The 23,641-nt window shown below is 36.7% G+C and overlaps 2 protein-coding genes across 3 annotated transcripts in view; both read right to left on the bottom strand.

Annotated features, from left to right (window-relative positions):
• Positions 1-467: 467 nt before the first annotated feature.
• On the bottom strand, positions 468-6,080 carry plin3 (perilipin 3). The gene is made up of 8 exons (XM_084390067.1): positions 5,986-6,080; positions 4,724-4,787; positions 4,254-4,449; positions 3,350-3,432; positions 2,733-2,964; positions 1,484-1,842; positions 1,128-1,346; positions 468-1,001 (listed from the first exon to the last, which is right to left on the bottom strand). Exons 2-8 carry the CDS (start codon positions 4,784-4,786, stop codon positions 897-899), a joined length of 1,257 nt encoding a protein of 418 aa, XP_084246193.1. The 5' UTR covers position 4,787; positions 5,986-6,080; the 3' UTR covers positions 468-896.
• A 1,385-nt stretch (positions 6,081-7,465) lies between these two features.
• rgl1 (ral guanine nucleotide dissociation stimulator-like 1) overlaps positions 7,466-23,641 on the bottom strand; it is a 29,155-nt gene continuing 12,979 nt past the window's right edge. The window contains exons 1-18 of one of the 2 annotated variants that reach the window (XM_084389685.1): positions 21,794-22,043; positions 18,344-18,454; positions 16,426-16,634; positions 15,183-15,257; positions 14,698-14,891; positions 14,450-14,574; positions 14,144-14,359; positions 13,656-13,759; positions 12,856-12,940; positions 12,455-12,544; positions 12,222-12,308; positions 11,976-12,008; positions 11,751-11,872; positions 11,580-11,669; positions 10,828-11,008; positions 10,488-10,739; positions 9,564-9,678; positions 7,466-9,446 (exon numbers count right to left, since the gene is read on the bottom strand). In XM_084389685.1, the coding sequence (XP_084245811.1) occupies positions 9,259-9,446; positions 9,564-9,678; positions 10,488-10,739; positions 10,828-11,008; positions 11,580-11,669; positions 11,751-11,872; positions 11,976-12,008; positions 12,222-12,308; positions 12,455-12,544; positions 12,856-12,940; positions 13,656-13,759; positions 14,144-14,359; positions 14,450-14,574; positions 14,698-14,891; positions 15,183-15,257; positions 16,426-16,634; positions 18,344-18,454; positions 21,794-21,838 (2,322 nt within the window). In that variant the 5' untranslated portion in view covers positions 21,839-22,043 and the 3' untranslated portion in view covers positions 7,466-9,258. Of the gene's footprint in view, positions 9,447-9,563; positions 9,679-10,487; positions 10,740-10,827; positions 11,009-11,579; positions 11,670-11,750; positions 11,873-11,975; positions 12,009-12,221; positions 12,309-12,454; positions 12,545-12,855; positions 12,941-13,655; positions 13,760-14,143; positions 14,360-14,449; positions 14,575-14,697; positions 14,892-15,182; positions 15,258-16,425; positions 16,635-18,343; positions 18,455-21,793; positions 22,044-23,641 lie in introns of those variants that run through there. The other variant, XM_084389684.1, reaches the window with a different exon arrangement.

Raw genomic sequence — 23,641 nt, 5'->3', positions numbered from 1 at the left:
TGGATAAAGTAGGTTTAAAATTCGGATATATTTACATTTAATCATTTAGCAGACGCTTTTATCCAAAGTGACTTAATTAAACTAACAAGGACAACAATATGCAAGTGCTGTGACCCTTCCCAGTTTAGTTGGTAATAAATTTTTTTTATAGATACAGAGTAGAAGAGAAAAGCAAAGAAAGTGTTAATATTAATGGATCAAGTGTTGCCGAAAAGATGCGTCTTCAGCCGTTTCTTGAAAATGGCTATGGACTCAGCAGCTCGGGTTCATTCCACCAGCAGGGAACAGTCCAGGTGAAGGGCTGTGAAAGTGATTTTGTGCCTCTTTGAGATGGCACCAGAGGCATGTAATAGCACTTGCATCTGTCATATTGCATAAACATGCCCCTAAATATGCTGAAATGCTTACATATTATATATTACCTCTCCATAGAATCCTTCATTTGTGCTCAGAAAGTAAAAACAAATGGAGGAAATAGAAATAATTTATTTCACAAAAGTATTTTATTTTATTGATCGATTGATTTTCAACAGATCTCTTTTGCAGAAGTTATGACATAAACATCATGAATTACAAAACCAGGGACTGTATGGCTTGCTCTTATTTAGAAAGTACGATGTATTCAGTATTTGATAAGTACGACAGGTTTGAATGCTATATGGCAGTGTACCACCTGCATTAGCTTCCATACGGCAGTGTTTAATGCTTGGTTTAAAATACTGACATTGCTAAAATTATATTTTGCAATTTTATGTTCATTATACTGTCATATTAAAAATGTAGTATGAGTCTAATGACTCTAGTTAACACTAGTTAAAATTCTGAAATGGAAATGGTTACAACATTCAACAATTTGCAGCATATATTAACCTATTTCATTAGATTATGGGGCATTTTCAATCGCCTTTCTCTGTTATCTGAGGTGCAAAAGGCCCAACCAGCCAATTGAGAGGAGTGTTATTGAGAAGGTACTCCACGACTCCATCCAAAGATTGTCGTACCTGTTAAAAGATGGAAATTGATGAGCACTGTCTAAATTCTGCAAACATTTTATAATAGATTAGAACAGAATAGAGCACGACAATTGATGTACAAAATTGCATACACTCGACTCAAACTGACTGTACCTGGCCTATCTGCTGACGCGTCTGCTGTAAGAGAAAGGGTGTGAGTGTCCTGGTGCTGCTCAGAGATGCCTGGAGTTCTTCGGCTGTATGTCGAGCATTCAGAAGCTGTTCCTGCACAGTGCCTGGGAGACCCTGTACGCTGGACACAACACCTGAACTTGCTACCTTTAGCTGATCACTCAAACCCCGTACCATGGACAGGGCTCTCCACTCCAGCTCCTATGGGGAGATATCCACATATGCACACTGAATATGTGTCTGATAATCTTGAGTAAGATATATATATATATTCATATTTTGTGTTCGATTGTAAGTAAAATACATCCAAAACCAACAAATACAATGTGCATCTGTACCTCTCCCTTGCCTTTTGCTGCATCCACCTCAGTCCCTTCTGTCAATTTTTCCTGCAGTTCTTTGGGCTGCCCTTCCTTCCATTCTTTCCATCTCTGAAGTAACTGCTCCGGAGCGCCTCCTAGCTGCTGGCTGGCACTGGCCAAAGTAGCCCGGGTACTTTCCAGCAGGTCCAAAGTGCCGGTCATTTGAGTCACAGTGGCATGGGTAGTGTCTCTGGCCTTGCGGGCCCTAAGCAGGGACTGCTCAAGCGCCCTCTCCCGAACTTTGGCAGACAGCTTACCCAGGCGGACGAAGTAGCTGGGACTAGTAGTTACCATGAATCCTTCCTCCTCACCTGGCCTTGGTTCAGCCAGTGCAGCTGGAGGCAGAACACACAACACTGATGTCAACACCTTACATTCATACAAATATAGTCAAAGTTTTGGGCCAGTAAGATGTGTTTATGTTTTTCAAATAAGTATTTTAGGCTCACCATAAGACTGCGTTTATTTGATCAAACACAGAGCAAAAAAGAGTAATGCAGTGAAATATTATTAAAATAACCAAATTCTATTTCAATGTATTTAAATGTAATGGATTTCCTTTTTATGTCATTTATTTCTGTGATTTTTGTGAGAGTTTTCAGCAGCCAGTCTTCAGTGTCACATGATCTAACTTACTGCTCAAGAAACATGTCTTATTATTATCACATTGTCATTATTATCAATGTCGCTGCTTAATATTTTTTGGTGGAAACCATATTTCTTCATTTAGCTGAAAGTTTTAAGATTGAAAGTAAGATTTTTTTTTCAATGTAAAAGTCTTTACTGTCACTTTTGATCAATGTAATGCTTGCTGAATAAAAGTATTATAATTGGTTTACTTTTAAACAGTGGTATATACTGTATATATTTTAGTAAATATAAATAGAAAAATAAATATACAGTATATGAAAGAAAATCATACATATTTGTATTGTGTTAAAAACTTTAATTTCTAGGTAATAATGCAATAGCAGGACTTGAAAGTGAAATGTTTTCTTAAAGCTGCATTCCCTATTGCTCATTAGCTCTTGCCAGAACTGAAACAAAAAAGTCTTTCCTCCAAGAATATGCTCTTTGCCCTTTCTTTGTGATAATGTACTGTATATTCAAACAGAAGGCTAGCTGAGAACATTTTTACCTTTAACTTTTAATGTTTTTTTCAAATTTTCAAAGTAATTTCTTAATAATAATTAAATTACTGTGTCTGAAGTGCAACTTCACTTACCAAGCTCCTTTTCACTAAGTGGAAGGTTCTGATCCACCCAGTCTTCAGAGTGAGTAAGGGCCTTATCTACACCATTACTGACCATCTGGCCCATACGGCTCCCCATGACAGTGTTTATCCCTCCGGTCACAGCCATACGTGTCTTTTCCACACCTCCCAGCACGGCCCCCACCACAGCATCCTTTGCTCCTGTTACCGACTGGTACATCATGCCCACTGTGTCGGAGACCAGCTGTAAGTCAAGTCAAGTCACCTTTATTTATATACCGCTTTATACAATACAGCTTGTTTCAAAGCAGCTTTACAGTAATAAACAGTAAAAAAATTATGCATTTCAGCTGTTGTTCAGCTGAAGTCAGTTCAGTGTTGATTCATATCCATTGTAAAGATCATCAATTATTAAATTAGTTCATCTATTCATCAACATTTCATCTATAAAGCAGTACTGCAAAAAAATTAAATAAAATGATGTCATCGTCCAGCTAAGTTCAGTTCTCATACAACAGCGTCAGTACATTCAGATCAATAATATTGTTGAATATTAAGTGCCATGGAGATATTTACAATGTTGATTCATATAGCGATTCAAATGTATAATAAGTCAGTCTAGGCTTTACCTTGTCTGCTGGTTGTTGTAAAATTGGAAGGTTTTCTTCTACCTTGTCCAGGCCTTTCATGGCATATTCATTTACCACTGCAACTGCAAAAGAGAAAGAACACAAAAAACAACTGTTGTTATTTCAACCAGCAGGGGAAAAAAGTTATACATTGGCAGACAGAAGTTTGCAATAATTAAGATATAATAATGAAAAAATTAAGATATAACAATTATTTTGTTTTTGTTTTTGAAAGAAGTCTCTTCTGCTCACTAAGACTGAATTTATTTGATAAAAAATACAGTAAAAACAGTAAAATTGTGAAATTAAATTATTTACAATTATTAATAATGGTTCTTTTTATTATCAGTGTTAAAAACAATTTTTTCTGCTTAATATTTTTGTGGAAACTGTGATACATTTTTTTCAGGATTCTTTGATGAATAGAAAGTGAAAACTTTAACAACATTATGAATGTCTTTACTGTCATTTAAATCAATTTAATCCATCCTTTTTGAATAAAAGTATTAATTACAAAAAAAAAAGATATAACAAAAAAAATATTAAGCAGCAGCAGCGTTTTCAACATTGAAATGTGTATTGAGCACCAAATTAGCATGTTAGAATGATTTTTGAGGATCATGTGACACTGAAGACTAATAATGTAATAATAAGAGTAATAATGCTGAAAATTCAGCTTTGCATCACAGGAATAAATTACATTTTAAAATATATTCAAATAGAAAACAGATATTTTAAATTGTAATAATATTTCACATTATTACTGTTTTTACTGTATTTTTCATCAAATAAATGCAGCATTGATGAACATAAGAGACTTCTTTCATAATTATTCCAAACTTTTGACCGTCAGTGTACAAACTACCATAACTTTACTAACTGCATCTAGGTTTAAGAAACTCACTCTGAGGTTCCAGCCGGTCTAGTATGGGTTTGGAACCAGTTGAAGCAGCGGCACCTAGTGTTCGCACCCCGCTCTCTGCCACCTCCATTACTCCTTTCAGGAGTGGCATGCTGTCTTTAGTAGTGCTGTAAGCATTATACACCGCACCACATGCTGAACTCACCAGCGGCAAGTTGCTCATTCGGGAAACCACACTCTGAAAAAAAAAAAAAAAAAAAAAAGGTTGCTATTTACTCTACTTTTGATGCACAATGGGCCTCATTCATGAAACAACAGAACAAATTGTTCATAAAAAACAATTATTCACTGATGCATTGAATAAAATTTATATAAGAATGGTTTCATGACTGACTTAGAAATTTGGTTTATATGAATGAACGTGTATTTCATATAAAAAGTTGTGATTGGAAAACTTCTGTTGTGTAACTGTATGTGAGGGTTGTTCGTGTACGTGACTGTACGTGACTCACTTGTTCCTGAGTAGCCTGTGTTGCCTCTGTGTCCTTCTCTGCTGACTTCCCATTATCTGCCATTCTGTGGGAAATGATGAATAAAATAAATAAAAAACAACAACATTTACTTCACTGATAATCATGGATAGTAGAGATCCATCTCAGAAACACAAAGCCACTGGCACCATTAAAACTCACAGCCTGGTCAGAAAAAAATCAGATAAGCAAATGATGACATATTTATAAACTACATAAAAATTATAAATCTAATCCTAACACTACAATCTGATTGGTTGGTTCTAATGTTGTTCCAGGACCAAGACTGATCATGTCCTACTTAGATGAGTCACATTAAATGAGGAGTGAACATATAGCCTACTTCTGTGCAAATTACGTGATCCATTATAGATGGACTTGGTTTATCATATCAGATAAGAGACCAGAGAGAAGATGAAGAACAATTTATAATGTAAAATAATATAATTTAAATGTATAATCATATACATTTATATCATAATATGTGTAGGCTATATATTTATATTTTAGGATATTTATAATTTAACTATTTATATTTAGCCTATATAAAGTCTTTCTTTTAACCTATAAGAGAACTTTCACATAATTATCTTTTGTAAGTTATTGTAATGAGAAATGAAGGACATCAAAACCGTGTCCTCTCAACATCCCATTAGTTTAGATGATTGAAAACGAATAATAATAGGATATAAAAATAAATTTTGTGACCCTTATAAAACGGAAGGGTATCCTCAGATATCCTCAGAAAAGTAATACTCCATTGGCAAGTTAACATATCTTTGCTACATTTTAAAGAAGTGGGCGTTAAGATCCCGTCATCGTAATGATGACCTTCCTAAAGACAAATCAAGAGCGTTGAATAGAGGAAAAGGCGTAAACTTTCACCCACTTCCTGAGAAATTTTATTGTTGCGCCATTGATTCCGTGTGGATTGGAATCTGACAGCTAGATGAGACTGAAACGATTGACTTGACCAAACGTCTTAACAAGATTTTAATCTTACAATAGACTTATTTTCGTACTGTAGCCTAGTCATTAATACATTTATTTTTGTTTAAGTGCGCGTGAAGAAACTTTTAGCCAACTGGAAACAAAACGTAAGCGTAGGCTCGCGCTCTCTCTTTGATAGATCTACTACTAGCCTATACTGAACGCACCGATGAAAAAAATGTTATTTTCCATCTCACAAAACTCTTGTCAGACTAATTTTCCTATTGTCTCAGACAGCTGACATATAAACTGACCTGTTATTGATCTCTGTTGTCCCTCGCTGAACCGCGTGCAGTATGTGGGAGTCTCAATCTAATCGCTGTCTCAAGAGCCTGAGTCAACTTGACGCAATAAAAGTGCAAAGTTAGGCGGAGTTCTTTGAAACAAACCAATCAGCCTCTATGAGATCTCTTATTATGAAACTACCCTCAGTTATTGATTCCTTCTTTTTAAATTTTGGCTGTTTAGCATATTTTATATGATTATTATTTCCTCGCTCTCTAAACCTAAATGTTCCTCAGATTAATTATTGTTTGGCCAGACTCCCCAGATTGTGCCACTCAAGAAAAATCTGTTTAGACGAAGCATTTTCTAAAACAAAACAACCTATTATTATTATTATTACTACTGTCTCCAGAATACAAATTTCTTAAATGAGAACATAATCTATTATAACACTTTATGTATCCTGTTAATGAGCTACTTACTCGTAGTATTTTGGACCTTTATATACCAGATTTATCAGGGTGCTGATAAAGATAGGCTACTGGCAGATTACCAGTGATCATTATCATTAACCTTTTGAGTTCATCTGAGGTGAAAGAAGCAATATGATACCCAAGTATGTAACTAAACATCTTTGGAAGTCTCGAGGGGCACAGCATGAGTTTTTGAGGCCCAGACAGGCCTCTGAGGTTCTGGTTTGGCCCATAATCCATCCCTATCCCCCCATGGCGGTTAAAGCTCTGACAACCACACAAGATAAGATATGGAATCTTATGACAATATGAAATCAGTGATAAAAAAAACCCCGCCTCTACACTAATGCTAATCATTTGAGATAATGGTGATGTGTAAGTTGTTGACGTGTACACTTTAACTGATACTGCACTGAAAAAAATACCTATTTTGTTTTCAAACATTTGACAATCAAGTACAATTACATTGCATTAAACTGACTTAAAATGAGTTTAATCTTTTAGAACATAAAGTTGAAAATTGCTTAACTTATTTTAATGAGTTAAAGCAATGTAAAAACATGTTGTTATAACTTATTGATCATATATTTTTTTACAGTGTAGTGTTTTCATTTAGCTTTTATTTCTATATATCAATTTTTATTTTGTTTTAGTAATTTTGTTAGGTGCTTTTGTCATTATTTTGTTAGGTGCTTTTGTCATTATTTTGTATTAATTATAAAATATATTTCTATATAGATTTAATGTTTTTAAGTAAAACAATTTGTACTTCAACCTAATCTTATTTCAGATTGTTGCCAAGGCAACATTTCTACTTTATATTCAAGTTTGTAAGGTTTTCATTTGATATTTTATTTCATTTCAATTACAGAAAACGATTTTTAATAGTATTAGTTTTAGTTAACAATATAACAATACTGAAGCAGATAATGGAAATGAGAATTACGAAACAAAACATTTCGAATGCATGAATCATATCTTTCTTATTATGATAATTTATGTGTGATGCAAGCAAAGTCAAATTCAGTCGACGTCCACAGTACTTTTTAGAGAGTCTCCATTTAATTCATGAAAAGTAATATTCAAATTACAAAAATCATAATGATAATAATTTATTCACTGACTCGCTGTAGATAGACAATTCTTTGGTAGTGAAGAAATATTCAAAATAAAAATTTGAGAAAACTCACAAGTGCTGAATAAATTTTAACCAAGACAAATTAATTAAAACACAAACACTGCTGCCCCACTACTGTTAAAACACTAGGTTTTTTTCTTTGTTTAAACTGTTAGTGTCATCAAAGTCTTATGTGTTCAATGTAACAAAAATAAGTGTCTTTCAATAACTGTGAGAACAAAAGGCAAAATTTGGCACATTCTATACATCTGTTGACGTATTACCAGGAGTCAGGGCCAACTAACATGCATTACATACCAGATTAAAAGGTTGAATTAGAAAGAACAAAGTTAAGGCAAAAAATTCTGCAAGCCTTTTGAAACCAAACTATTGAAACCATTAGGTGTTAAAATGCCTGAGTATAAAAAAAAAAATGTTTTAGTGTAAGACATGTTTTTGTATTTACCGTGTGCACAGATCCTCTGGAAAATGTTGCACATTGTTGTGCTGGTTGATGGAAATGTCTGACTTGTTTTAATGCTCACTTTACAATCACACACTCATTTTTCACAGCTTTTTTTACATTTTCTCTTTTAGTTAACAAATCTTTTAAAACTTCCAAAATCCTTTTTTCATAGATATCATGGATATTTATTAATCTCTTACAAAAACATACGTATAAAAAAAGAAACAGAAACGTATATCATTAATATAGCATTGCTTGAAGACAGAAGACAGGAAAGCTACAAGAAGTGGACCAAGCGCTCTTTTCAGTACAAACACCTATTGACTCCACCAACTCCATAGCAAGTGCCACTTTATCAGTGAGGAAGGCAGCTCAATCCAGGTTTCCAAACAGAAACCCATCCTATTGGTGTGGTGTCAACACACCTTAAAGACACAACATTGATCCATTCGTGAAAGGAAACCGCAGACTTGATAAAACCAAGCAGGAACCAATCAGAATGCACATTTTTGCATTCGTCACACAGCTCACAATATGAGAAATAGAGATAAAATGCTTAGAATAGGCAGAGAAAGTCATGAGGTTTCAGCCTTCATGCACCTCGTTTCATCATAGATACCTAATATATTGTGATATCTTGAGGAAACGGTTGTTCTTTCTCAAGGTTGGCCTTAAAGATAGAAAGTAAATGCAATTGCTTTGCTGTGCCATGGGTTCTTAGTGAGCCAGTCTAAGCACTTTAAGTCTAGGGATGCAGTCCACATTGTCCACACAGTGCACAAGGGGACAGGAGGAGGACACGTTGATGGCGATGATGACATCACAGCAACTGCAGATCATCTTCAATACTGACGCAAGAGTTCCATCATTACCGTTGATGAAGGCAACATGGCTGTCATTTGATTTCTCTTCCCACGGCTTCTTTCGCGTAGGCCTCATGGCTGGGAAGAGATGTGCTCTTAAGCAAATACTGACGAGGAGCAGGAGACTATCCTGCACATGTGCAAAATATCCAGCAATAGGGAGGGAGGGATGTGTCTCTTTACACGTGGGCCAGACGGGAAGATGGAGGCACATGCTACTATGTGACAAGCCTTTTATTTCAAAAGGCAGAATTGAAGAGCTTGAGATGCCTAAATCAGTTCTGACATGTTTTGAAGTCCACAAACTTGCCTTGCAATAGTTTATAAAAGCCCATTTTCTAGTTCTCCACCCACTATAGTCTTTTTATGATGCCCACTCAGGGTCACAGCGTGACCTTGCTGAGCCTGAGGGACAGACTGGAGCGTTGCTGCGTGCGTGGTAACGTGGAGCTGCAGCGACTGCGCAGCTGAACCGGCCTCCCCTCAGAACCACGCAGACGCAACAGGAAGTCAAAGTTCGCAGACGTGCTCATGGCATAAAACACGTTGGCGTTGTCAGGGATGACCAACTCTGGAGAAAAAAGAAAAAAGATTGCAAACGTGATGCGGGCATAATAGATGAAATATTAGAGCACTAAGATTTCAAAATGTGTGAGACACACAAGATCCACAAGTTTTGATGCTGTACCTCTCTCCTCAGAGATGACCTGCACCAGCTCGTAGTCGGCAGCCTGCTCACCCTCCAGGTTGTGTTTGGCCATGGCTCGAGAGATCACCGCTGGAGTTTTGTCTTGACTGGTCAGCTGCATGAAGAAACAATCATTCAGTTTTACAACTCTTCTCTCTATGAACTTAGTGCCATTTGCAGCCAAGAATGATGATCCATTTGTGTCCTTTATTATAAAAACAGCTATATATTTTAAAATATAAAAACCCATTTATATTGTGTAATAACAACAGTAAGTGAGATATTAAAAAAACAGCCTGTGGTTTGCAAAATTAAATAATTGTTTGATATATTCGCACTGAATTACTAAAGCTAAAATAAATTATCAAATTATTATCTGAAAAAAACGTATTTGTAAGTTGACAGTGTTAATTCCCTCCCCAACTTTTAATGTTGAATGTATAAACCTAAATAGAAACATTTAAAAAATGTTATTAAATTATTGAATTTTATATAATATTTTATATAATATTTATTTCTAAAGCACTTTGAACTTATGTACATTGTAAGGGAGTGATGAAAACTTAGAAATATTTTTTTTTCTTCCACAAAACAATATATAGATTTGTTTATTTCTTTCTGCTAAAAATGAAAAGAATAAAATAATCACAGTTAATCTCATATATTTGCCTAGACCCCAGACCCCAACTTTTTTTCAAGCATATCTGCCTGGTTTTAAACACTAATTAGCAATAATAATTAAAATGTCTTTTAATATAATTAAATATAAAATGGCTCTTAAACTGCAGAGCAAGTAGGTAATCAATCAGTAACTAATCGTACTATATTTGACCAATATATTAACAATGGTCAAATATACTTCTAATATAAGCAAGAATAGATTGCACACACTGATAAAGTAGATGAATGTTATTCATCACTAACCATGATACTCTTGTAGAGGTTGCCGTTTCCCTGTTCGAGGCTTACTCGGATGATGCATGCATCCTGAGCTTGTGTGTTATAGGCGGGTGGAAAAGTGGGTGATGTGGGAGTCATGGGCGTCAGTGACATGGAGCGCCGATGGTTGCAGGGGGGCCCGGGCAAGGTTGGGGAGGCCATAGATATGGAAGCACTGGCTGTAGAGGAGGAGGTGTCCATGGAGTGCAATGAGGTGCAAGAGGAAGACTCGGACAGCTATTGTAACCAAACAGATGTCTGTTTAATACTTTCATTTAATACAACAGTATATCAAGGATTTTGCCATGATTTAGGATGTTTGTACCTTCTTAAGATGAGTGTCTATAGAGTGCGTGGGTGTCATGCCTTCACTCTCTGAGGGACTAGAGTCACTGGAAGACACGCTGACCGAATCCATGCTCTCCCCAGAGCTGCCAGTAGGAGGCGACCGAGGACTCTCTCTCACAGGAGAGCTTGTGTTTGTGGCATCAGGTCCTAAGAAGAGTCTAGAGAGGTTGGAAGGACAAAAAAAGAGAAATGATATACATAAAGTCTTCCTCTTTGAATATGCACTGCTGTTGAAAAGTTTGGGGTCAGTAAGATTTTCAATGTTTTTGAAAGAAGTCTCTTATGCTCACTAAGGCTGCATTTATTTGATTAAAAACAGTAAAAACAGTAGTATTGTTAAATATTATTACTATTTAAAATAACTGTTTTAATATATTTTAAAATACAATTTATTCCTGTGATGGCAAAGCTTCATTACTCCAGTCTTCAGTGTCACATGATCCTTCAGAAATCATTCTAATATGCTGATTTGGTGTTTAAAAAACATATTTCGTGTTATTATCATCATCAATTCTGAAAACAATTGTGCTGCTTAATTCTTTTGTGGAAACCGTGATACATTTTTCCCAGAATTCTTTGTAGGACATAAAGTTAAAAAAAACAGCATTCGTTTGAAATAGAAATCTTTTGTAACAATGTAAAAGTCTTTACTGTCACTTATAGGCACGTTTTTTTAAGTATAAAGCTTGATTGATTCAGATATTAAAATGTTGGTTTTAGGTCACTCACAGGCTCAATCTCTTCACCATACTCTTGCGGGGTTTTGGTGACGTTGGGCTGTTGTCTCCCAATCTTTCGACTTCACACGACAGCGCATAGCTGAGTGACAAACATGAGTGACCAATATTAGCAATGAGACTTACACTTATGAAAAAGAGAGAAAAAAAAAAAAGTGTGTACCTCTCCTCTTCTGAATGCTGAGGCTGACTTTTAAACCAGCGCAGAAATGTGGGGTCAGGGGTCAGACAGTAACTGTTGCACGCAGACTGCAGGAGCTTAATCTGAGCGATCACTTCAAACTCCTGTAAAGAGAGAGATTTTGTTCAACATTCCCACAGACCTTAAGGGATTCAACAGATGTTTTGACTATAATAAAGACCAAATAACAAGGAATGTTGTACTTACTCTGCGCCGCTTTTCGAAATTAATCAGTCCTCCCTGTGAAGCACAGAAAGAAACTTTAGTCCAGATTCTCCACATGATATTACTCATGAAAATTTTGATTACAGTGCTTGTGAAACAATCCAAAAGAAGGTCAAATAAACCTTGGTAATGAATACCTTAGCGGTCTGGGAATGCTAGGTCAATAATAACACCAGATTTAATTCTTTATGAGGTTTTCTTTTACTGGTGGATGAACCGCTTACTCACCTCCGCTTGGTCAGGCAGTGCTGTATCAAGCATGGTCAGATCGGTGAGAAACGTGCCCAGGTATGGGATCGTCCCCTGCATGGCACCCTGGAAACAATATAGTTATGTATATTTTTGTCAGCTTCAAGCTAACATGATACTTTTTCACACACAATATTTAACACTTTAACTCTTGCTCTCAAATAAAGTACATATGCATACTATCTTTGGGGGCTTTTTTTTTACTAACTCACCATCTCTTTCTGCAACTGCAGTCTCTTTTGGGATCTTTTCTGGTGGTCTTTGGCACAGCTGTCAAGACTGGCAAATTTTGAGGTGCCCTCCTGAAAATCAGAGATATGTCATTAGTTTTTAGCAAGCCAAGAAGGAATTGGCAGGATTTTCTGTACGTTTTTTTTTTTTTTTTAGTTAAATGTTTTGAGTTTACACTTTTGTTGGTAGCCAAAAGCATAATCAAATTATCCTAAAGACATAATAAACAAACACATAAATGGCAAGAGATTTTAATCTTTTTTTTTTAAATCATGTAAATCTGATTCCACGTGTGCCTTATTAGTGAACGCTAACTGCAAAGAAAACACAACATAACCAGAACTGTGAATGCTCTCATTCATTTCCACGTGTGTGAGCTCACCCTCATTAGCAGTTCTCGGCTTGTAAGGTAATTATTCTGGTCAGAGAAGATATCCGAAAGCTCTTCAAACATCTGCATGCTGTCTCTAATGTAGCATAGTGGAATAAAAACAATTTGAGATTATGAATGCCATTCTTAATAAAAGAACCGTTCAAAAGTTTGGGATCAGTAAGGCTTGTTTTTTTTTTTTAAAGAAGATTCTTATGTTCACCAAGGCTGCATTTATTTGATCAAATACAGTTAAACCAGTGAATTTGTGTCACAATTTATTTTATTTTAAAATGTAATTTAATCCTGTGATGCAAAGCTGAATTTTCATCATCAGTCTTCAGTGTCACATGATCCTTCAGAAATCATTCTAATATGCAGATTTGCTGCTCAATACACATTTTTTTTATTATTATCAATGTTGAAAATGGCTGTGCAGCTTAATGAAGTTTGATACAGATTGTAATACAGTATTTTTTCAGGACTCTTTGATAGAAGAGAAAGCTTGAAAAACATTAATTTGAAATAATAATCTTTTCTAACATTGTGAATGTCTTTATTGTAATTTTTTTATCAATTTAATGCATCCTTGCTGAATAAAAATGTCTTTAAAATAAATAAATAAATAAAAAAATAGTAATAATGATCCCAAACTTTTAAATGGTAGTATATATCCATCTAGACACACAACTAGTAACCATAACATAACTGGTAAACATAACCAATATTATTAAAATGATACGAATAATTTTAGCAGCCTATATAGTGTTTAAAAATAAAGACTGACAGGCTTGTTTATTGACAGAACTTACTTGGCAACAGAGGCCCACGTTCTCTTCAGTCTGTAGATGGGGTTGGACTGCAGCGCCGACACTATGGCTCTCAGAGACGAGAAGTTCTTACGAATGCGACACTCCTGAGAAAGTTAATCCATATTTACACATTTTCTGTTACAAATGGGCCTAATTAGACTTTATCAGAAATCTTTTGGGAGGCTGAATGACATTATTATGTCTACTTTGGTTTATCTAGATCTAATCTAATACAGTTATGTCTTACAAAGACATAGATTAGGTGTAACTCTTTACCCAAATGCACAGAGAATGGTAAATGCCTTTAAAAAAAATATATTACAGATCAACATCAGGCTTTATCTTTGCCAGGAAATCTAAAGTGTTGCTAGAAAATCACGCAACACTAAAGTGCTGCAGTTCTAAAGAACCAGAGGTCGAAAAGTTTGAACATGAGCTTTAAGTTATATTGGGACCATTCAAGCGTGTCTGTGTGTTGGGTTATGCACCTGTGCAATGTCAATCCAGCGCTGGATAATGCGAGCACGCAAATTTGGCCGTATCTGACGCTGGCGAAGGATGGTGCTGACCACACACGTTGTTACCGCATTAAATTGGGTGATGGTGGCACGTATGGTGGGCGCGCTCTGTTTGCCGTCCTTTTTATCACGCTGAGACCAGATAGAGCCCAAACAGTGATGAGGAACCACTCTCTTAAATAGCAGCTGTGGAAGAAAGGAAATATTTCATTGCTTGAGTCAAAGAATGTGCAAAATAAAGTTTGCATCATTACTATATACAGCTTTCTCGCTCACCGCATCCATATAGGTCAGCTGCTCTGCTACAAGGTCAACTTCGAAGGAGAAGAAGTCCTCTTGCAAATCGATCTCAACTTCCTCATCTTCCCCAAGGCAGAATGGGTTGGTGTACTGAAAGCCTCCTGCAACAAATGGACAGCAGGTGTTTTTGTATGCACAAGAAGACAGAACAAACATGAATAGACAAAGGAGGTATAAAGTTCAATAGAGGTATGGATAAAATAATTAATCCGGATATGACTTGCCTTCAGACTCATTCTCTAGACTGGCCTGGACACGCAATTGTTCCAGCAGACTCTGAGCCCGGCGCATTGGCTCTGAGCCCGGCATGGCCTTCTGCAGGAAACCCAGCACACGATGCAAACTCGGATATGATGGAGGTTCCTGGAAGTCCTCTGGACACTGATCCAACCAGGCTCTCAGAATAGAGGCCAAAGCGCTGGGAAAAAAAGAAAAATAACACATAGATGTTTGTATAAAACCAGATGGCGCAAACTAGTGAGGGAATCTTCCATAGTACACTTTAAATGCAATGCTGTGATTCATGCAGCAACCAAACACTATTCATTAGTTCCCTTTTATTTCTAATCGCTTCCAAACTCACATACACACAATAGCACAGAGTTTGACCTCTATTTCAAGCTTCTATGGAAATGAAACAACAAACACAAGAGCTGCCGGAAGTCACTGCAGATACAACAGCACAGATAACCACGACGAAGACACTCACGTTCTCACAGCGCCTCTGCTCTCTCCAGTCTGACACTGGTTACGCTCCCCCTCACAATCCTCAAAACTGCCATACCTGTAAAAGAAGAGAGAAACCAGCTGGTGAGCATGCTGACAAATGGTGAAGGGAGTAACCACTTTATAAGAACCCAAAATAAAGTATAAAATATCAGGTATGAAAGTAAAGTCAAATTAATGCATAGATTTTAGATTTAGGATTCCCACATTTTCAGACAAATAAATTACCATGATATAATTTCCATGACTTTTCTAGACATTTGCAATGACTAGCTATGCATTTTTAAAGAGGACCTATAATGCCCTTTTACAAATTCTTGATTTTGTTTTTGGGGTTTAAAAGAATAAGTTTTCATGCTTGAATTTTCAAAAAACCCATATTGTTAAAAAATGTACATTGTTGCAGCACCTCTCTTCCAAAGTCTGTCAGTAACGCTCTGTTTAGTTCTGGTCTCTAAAGCCCCTCCTTACGAAAAACGCAATGTGCTGGACCAGTGTGTTGTGATTGGTTGTGATTCAAGCCTGTTTCAGAAATGTCACGCCCCTTACCATAACTGGAAGTTTCTACACACTACTAACGCAACTCAACCCGGGCTCGCCCCTTTTTCTTTTTTTTTGCATATGCCTTGGGTGGGAATTATTTAAATGAGGAATATTGTGGCGTGTACGTTCCCAGTAGAAGATACAAGACTGCAATCAAGGCGTTTCAGAAGTTCAGGAACAATGCTTAATGATATGGAGAATAACTCCCTTTGGAGTGACTTTGTGCTTTGTAACTTTCATGTTCAAACAGCAACATTAGACACTAAAGTAAGTTTAAAATGTAAAAAAAAAATTGAAAACCTTTTTGAAAATCATTTTATAAAGATCACTTTCACAAAAAGTAATCTCAATGGAGGAAATACTTAGAACTGAACAAAACCAAAAAAAAAAAAATTATTGACTGTATAAACTTCAATAACTTTTTATTCATTTCCAAGACATTTTGTCAGGCCTGAAATTCCCTGATATTTCCATGTCTTCCAAGACTGTGGGATTCCTGTAGATCTTGTGTTTAAGTTAATACCTCGCCAAGATGGGCATTTCTACTTGCTAAGCTGATCACCGCAAGGCTCTTGCATGTACGCAAACGTGAGCATTCAAAACAGCCAGTCCGAATGCACGCAGGTTTCTCTTGACATTTATGATGTGTATGAACACATAAACATGCACACAAGTGTACACACCTGTCCAGCAGCAACTCCAGTACATTCTGTGTGGTGGCGAAGGCCCTGTATGTGGAGAGGAAGATGCTGGTGTAGGTCAGGTCATTATCACCGAACGCTGTGAGGAGTGTCTCCACCAATCGCTCAAGTGTCCCCGCCCGGATACTCCTGATCTTACACGTCTCCAACTGACTGACCGTGTGACCTGGGGGCAAGCGGTCGCCCTCTGCCTGAGACAGCAAAGCAAAAGGAGAGAAAAATACAGCGAGAGAAATATAAAATCAGTTCAATTCTTAATCGCGCATCCAAGTATCGTGCAGAGAAACAGAGGGAGAAAAGCAGAAATAAACAGGGCAAAGAATGGGACCTTGGTACTGCAAGCACGCTACAACAGGAAACTCTACAATCTGCTTTTAATCAGAGCAATCCTCCTCCTCCCTCTCTGAGACACGCTGGAAAGTCGGCAGACTTTTTAAAAATGCTTCATTAGTTGAAAAATACAATGGTTGTGTGGTTCACACAAGAAACAGGCCTATGTGATTTAAAAGTTGGCCACAAAAAGGTGAATATTATAGTTATTATAGTTAACTGAAATTCCCTGATATTTCCATGTCTTCCAAGACTGTGTGGATTCCTGTAGATCTTAACCGACTGTGTTTAAGTTAATACCTCGCCAAGATGGGCATTTCTACTTGCTAAGCTGATCACCGCAAGAGAATATCAGGGAAAAAATAAATAAAAAATTCTCCTTTTTCCTTTAAATCCTCTCTTATCAGGCTTATGCTACTCTGAACAATGCCTGAACTTCGTATTTTGAGCACTTCCTGCGTTGTTTCTTACCTCTTCACGATGACTCGCTTAATTTAGTCTTAATTTGTAAGTCGCTTTGGACAAAAGCGTCTGCTAAATGACTAAATGTAAATGTAAACTCAAACTAAAACTGGAATAATACATAAAACTTACACTGTTTCAGTGGAACAGCAAGAATACTAACCTTTTAGACAAACAAATGATGTGAAAACTAGGTCAAACATTAAGCACCGTGACCTCTCTAACATCAACGTCAATCAAATCTGCATTCCAATTTTTACAGCATGATTACTGTAAAGTGAACTTTCTTTTGAAATCAGCATTATCATGAATGTCATATTTATGAAATGATTCATCATTGAATGAACTGTTTTTTTACAATGTAGAAACATCTGTGTTACAACAAACTAAAGCTCTATGGAAATCACGTCAGCTCATAAGTGCTTTGTTTTCAGAAGGGTGTTGACAATATGGAAAAAGTTATTCAAGGTTAAAGCAACAGATTATACCATATTCACCGCCGTAATTCGGAACGGAGCCATAACAGCATGGCTTCATAAAATAACAATGTTGTATAAACCTTGAAGCTCATAAAGCAAATTTTGGGTTGAAAACATTTGCAACAGAGAACTGAGTTTAATGTTTTCCTGTCACTATGATAAATAGCTATAACATTGAGGAAAACACATAGAAGGTATTTTAAAGAACTGTTTTTGTCCATACAATGAAAGCCAATGGGGTCCAAAACAACATGATTGAAAAACATTTTAAAAATAAATCAATCTTCTTTTGTGTAGAATAAAGCAAGTCATACAGGTTTGGAATTACATGAATGTGAGTAAATGATGACAGAATTTTCATTTTTGGGTGAAATATCCCTTTAACCCAGCTTTTACCAAACAAACATCCCTATATAAAGTTTCATGTGTTTTCTTGCAACGCTCTAACCATGAAGACTAATGACTAGAACACTATAAGAACCCCACAAATAAAATACTTCCGTAAACCATAAAAAGCTTTAAATGGTCACCCTTAATATGCCCTACTGTCTGGCCGGCCCAGCATGGGCAGCTGAAGTGTTTCTTTAAATAAGAGTGGAAGTGCATTCAGATCAAAGGCCTCCGCTCACCCCCAGCCATCTTGCGCCTTTGTTAGCCGCCTGCTGGATTTGAACCCGCTTTAGCGTCACGTTGTATATGGCTCCTTCCTCGACCTCCTCTCCCCAGTCCTGCACAGAGCTCTGAAGAGGGAGAAAACAATCAACGTTACACCATTTTGGAATTTTGTGGACTAAAATGGGGGAACAATATGTCTTAGTTCGGCATAAACAGGAACCCTGGCTTTAAATTTTAGTATCAAAAGACTGACAGACATGATAGGGTGTGTGGAGGAGAGAAAATGATAACTCATTTGGAGGAAGGAGACACAGGGAGAGGGGGAGAGACAAGAAATGAGATCAGAGCTGGCATGGGGTTTTAAAAAAAAAATCAGCCTAAGAGCTTTTACAGATTCTTAATAGGGAAGGATTTCTTCATCCAGCCTTGGAGTTCAAGAACCAAACTCAGAGAAGTCTATAAACATACACACTCATATGCTTTCTCAGACAGACGCACACAAATACAAAGAGTATAATGTGATGACCAGCATTAAGTGTCTGGGTGAGTGGAGTCTTTCAGGCTGTGCACAGCTTAACGTTCATATTAAACTGTCAGATAGAGGATTTCGATCATTTCTGCCCTCTTCAGTCAATAACAATAAAGTAGAGCTGTGATATGTGAAACCCTGCATCGTCTCTCAGATTCAAAATATCTCTGTCTATCATCTCCATTAAAGTCAGATCTTTTCTTCGATGTTGTGACGTACATGTGAGTGAAAAGGAAGGGTTGGGGTTTACAGTAGTGCTCAAAAGTTTGCATACCCCTTGCAGAATCAGCCAAATTAATTATTTTTAGCAAAATAAGAGGGATTTTTCTGAAGAACATTGTGCAGTTTAACTACTTAGAACAAACAAGGGACTCAAACATCAACCATCACAAAACAAAGAAAAAGGTTGTGGATCATCCAAGTAACGACACAGTATTAAGAACCAAGGGTGTGTAAACTTTTGAACGGGGTCATTTTTATAAATTCAGCAAATTTGTTTGTCTTGTGGACTATTGGTAAACATCTTATTCAGGACTAAATAAAAAATAACATGCATTTTGTATGATCCCTCTTATTTTGATAAAATCATTAACAATTTGCAGATTCTGCGAGGGGTGTGTAAACTTTTTGAAACTTTTTACTGTATGAAGCCAAATGATTGGAGAAGTCCTGCATACATCAGCAGAGAGAAGTCTGCCGTTTCACTGGAAGATCCAGTTAAGACATTTTAATTAAAAAAAATTTAAATTTTTATTTTTTTAAATGAATTAAAAACATGCATGGATGAATCGTTCACAATAAGGTCAATAACATACATTTAGACAATTTTCCTTCTATGCCCACTTTAAAGACAAATGACCTATGAGTGCAAATAAATTAGAAAAGGAGACAAAAAATGTATGCTTTAAACGAGTGAAAACTGCCAAATGAACAAGACAAAAGTATTCACATTTAAGACATTTTCTCTAAAAACTATTCTTACTATTTTTATGCAATTTCAAGACATTTTTATCTGAAAATTGTTTTGCAGTGCATACTTAGGAGACTGTGGGAATGAACACAGATGCTTAGATATTTTATAAACTGTAACCTTAATGCACACAAACATTTATTACCTAAATGAATGTGTGAAATATTGCCGTTTCACTAACGACATCACCAGACTTTTTTCCAAAAAGATTCCAGAAGTCTAGAAAAAGTCAGGCTGCACTATGGAATTATGGACCTGTCCTTGGAATCACTGTGAAAGTCAGAAGACCTTATTGCCAAGCGTGTATTTCTATGTGAATCCAGCCAAAGCCATGCTATATCGCTCCAACAAGTGTATTCAGCTCTCTTGTGACCCTCAGTAAAACTCTGGGTTTTTCAATGACGATTTTTTTAACTTATTCGGTACCCTCCAATCTCGAACAGTTAGTTATGGGTGTAAGTATGTATTTCTATAATGCTTCAATAGTTTTAAAAGAACATATCTGTACATTACTTTCAAAGTAATCAACCTTGACATTTAAAACATCGGCCTACTGAGTCTTTTCACTATTGCAGCACATCCAGACTAGGTCTGCAGATTTATGCAGTTGAAAGAGTAACTGTCCCTGGAATGAAGCGGATCAGTCTGTCTTTATTTTCCGGGCCGTTTCCTGTACAGTGCGTTCAGATAAATACTCAGCTGGATGAGTCATGCAGTTTGCACTCAAAAACAATGGTAGGAGGTCTGCATACCCGCTGCCCGGACCCTGCCGAGTCCATAGTCTATGCACTGTGCTGCTCCTTTGTACTGGATGAAATGTTTTCCAAAGCGGCTTTTAAAGCCAGCTCAGCGGCACAAGCAGATATTGGAGAGGGTGGGACTACATATGAGGAAACAAAATAGTTTTTTTCTGAAATAAAACAAGCTGAGTACTAGTATTTGTGACCACATGTGGTACATCAGAGTAGATGGGAGCTCTATGAAGTCAGGTTTATCAGTTTCATTTATCGGGTTTATTTTAACTAGTTAATTTTATTACATTTTATTCTATTGTTTAGTAAATTATTTTACTGGGTTGTTATTATTATTTTATTAATAACCATATTTTATAAATATTTGCCCAATATAATATTTTACTGATTTAAATGTATTTTTATAGCAATGCCTGTTCCAAACTCCCATGGAACATACAAACTGATGAATGCATAGAAAGCATCTTCATAATATGTAAATATAAGCCTGTTTTGTGGTCTGATAAACAATCATACGAATAAAGTTAATAAACTTGGTCAATTAAAATTGACTATGATACTTTGTGTGGTCAGATAAGTTGTCCTAATAACACATAAAATAGACTCTATGTTTTAATAAACAATAATTGAAGTCCTGAAAAAGCATTACACAGATGGCTGTGGGACATTTGAGCACTTTGTTTAGGTCCCTAAAACTCCTGTAAACAAACAATGAAAGGATGCTGACCGTTATCATCACAAACAGAGACGTTTTCAACCCCCTAGCCTGCAAACAAAAACAACACAACCCCAAAGTCCATGAGAAACAATCCCTCACCGATGATAACAACAATAACAAGTGGGTTTAAGCCCATCTGTCCTCTTTTGTTTTTCGTCTGCAGAGCCTGGAGGCTGTTCATCACAACAGTGGAAGTATTTCTAGAGTGAGAAACTAACGGGAACCTCCGCCTACATGGAGCCGATCAGATCCAAAGCCAGCGTGTGTGGTAAACAGACGAGTGCGATACAGTATTGCAGTAAAATATAATCTAAAAGCATTATTTGTATTCCCCACGCCCTCCTCCTCCTCCAAACTCTTTCTTTATCCTCCACTCCAAGCTCTCTTTCCCCCTCCCTCTCCCTCTCCCTCTCCCTCTCCCTCTCCCCTCTTTCTCTCTAGAAGCTCAAAGCCGCAAAATCAACAGTGTGGCAGGAGGCAAACGCAACTTCTTACCATTTTAGCTTTCCAAGCGAATTTCATGGTGAGGGCCTCTCTCATCGTCCGGTAGCGGCATTAGAACACAGCCCAAGTCCAGAGAGAAAGGGTCAAACGTTTTCAAGTATAGTAGGCTACGCAGAGCTATCCTATGTGGATTGTCCTCCTTCAGCGCACACACATAGTCCGTCACGGATGGAGCCTCAAGCTGCCAGTGCTCGCTCGCGCTCTCTCTCTCTCTCTCTCTCTCTCTCTCTCCCTCTGCTCTGCCGTCCACCCCCGCTCAGTAAATGACACAACTCCGCCCACTGCGCTCCCTCTCCCTCCCTCCCTTCTTTAGTCGTTTGATTTATATTTCTTTTTATTATTATGTAATATTGTGTATATAATAATATAGAATAAAAATAACAATAATAATAATAATATAGTATATAATAACAAAATAAATGCCAGAGAATTTAATGTGACAGTGCATGCAAAAAATTTTAATCAAATCTGTCTTCATCTATTCACCTTCATGTGGCACCGAAATCGTACGGTTGTGAAACATGAGTAGATGTTTAGCAGAATGTTAAAGCTGTTTAATTTTTTATTTAGTCATTACTTTATTTATTTTTCATATAATGGATGGTGAATGAATGCAGCTGTCAAACTCCCAAAAGGTCAAAAGTCAGTGCCATATGTGGGCCAATTATTGTATGGTGGAATATTAGGTGACCAATTCATTAAAAGGACTCATGACTGTAGTTACTTAAGAATATGATAATAATTATCATCATGCTATTGTAATAAAAGGTGAATTTTTTTTTAATCTTTAAAACGACAAGATCGGCTGTTTCTGATGTTTGGATCTTCTTCTTTTTTTGTGGTTGGTGTAATGGTATTTTTATAAACTTTCTAAATTAAAAACAGCTAAATTTGACCAAAAAAAAAAGTTTAGTAGGCTATCACTATATTACTGTCGGTCATTTAATATTACTACTATTGAAAAACAGTTGTTATATTTATATTGTTATGTTACAATTGTTATGTTCAGTACATCTTACCTTGCTCTCTTTCCCTGTTAAAACGGAAGCATCAAGCTATAATTCATATTTGGCTTCTGTGTACAGTAAAGCCCACTTTCTTTGATCTGACTATAGCCATATCAATCACTTTGACATTGACAAGCGCTGTTAGACCGGTGAGACAGAACAGCCTAAAAACATCCCAACAACACCAAAGTGGAGAGTAATGGGGTGCAGCAAAGCAGCACCAGGAATATCAAATATTGAGGGAACAATTTGGCCATTTTTAATTACTGAGGAGAGGGAGGGATATGCCCCCCTCACCGTCTATGGTGGTTACAGCCCTAACTCAGAGACAATATGAGGAAGGCTGACGCTGTATTGTCTAGAAGGGATTTTCCCTTTTATCCCTTATGTGCAGGACGTCTGGATTTTCATTTGTATTATCGCAGGAACCTGGATGAAATGAGCAAGTGTCATGTGGGCCTTCACACACACACACACACACACACACACACACACACACACACACACACACACACACACAAACACACTTGGGTTCTCATACGTCTACATGTAAGCTTTGCCATAAAGAATCAGTGTGATCATTCAAGCAGCCACAGTGGGGAGCACAATAGAAAGCTGTTCAATGTTCTTTGTCCTTCAGTTCTATCTTAACAAGGCCAGTGGTGAGATCATAAATGTCAAGGGCTAGTTTTATGAAGACAGATTCAAGAAGTACTTCCTCAAAGATAAACATATTTTACGGGCAATCTTGCTCAATCACAAACATTTAAAGTTTATATTAGATTGACTATTCCATTTAGCCATTCAGCAGAGAATGTTTAAACTAAAAGAA

This window comes from Rutilus rutilus, assembly GCF_951802725.1.
Source record: "Rutilus rutilus genome assembly, chromosome: 19".
Lineage (NCBI taxonomy): Eukaryota > Metazoa > Chordata > Actinopteri > Cypriniformes > Leuciscidae > Rutilus > Rutilus rutilus.
The sequence above is the reverse complement of the archived record's forward strand: the minus strand, read 5'-3'. Positions and strand labels throughout refer to the sequence as shown.

Excerpts from the sequence above, each read along its gene's own strand:
- plin3 (XM_084390067.1), bottom strand. The coding sequence starts at position 4,786 with ATGGCAGATAATGGGAAGTCAGCAGAGAAGGACACAGAGGCAACACAG. Across the intron at positions 4,450-4,723 it reads CACAGGCTACTCAGGAACAA|AGTGTGGTTTCCCGAATGAG; the intron begins GTGAGTCACGTA and ends TTTTTTTTTCAG. Across the intron at positions 1,843-2,732 it reads ACTTAGTGAAAAGGAGCTTG|CTGCACTGGCTGAACCAAGG; the intron begins GTAAGTGAAGTT and ends TTCTGCCTCCAG.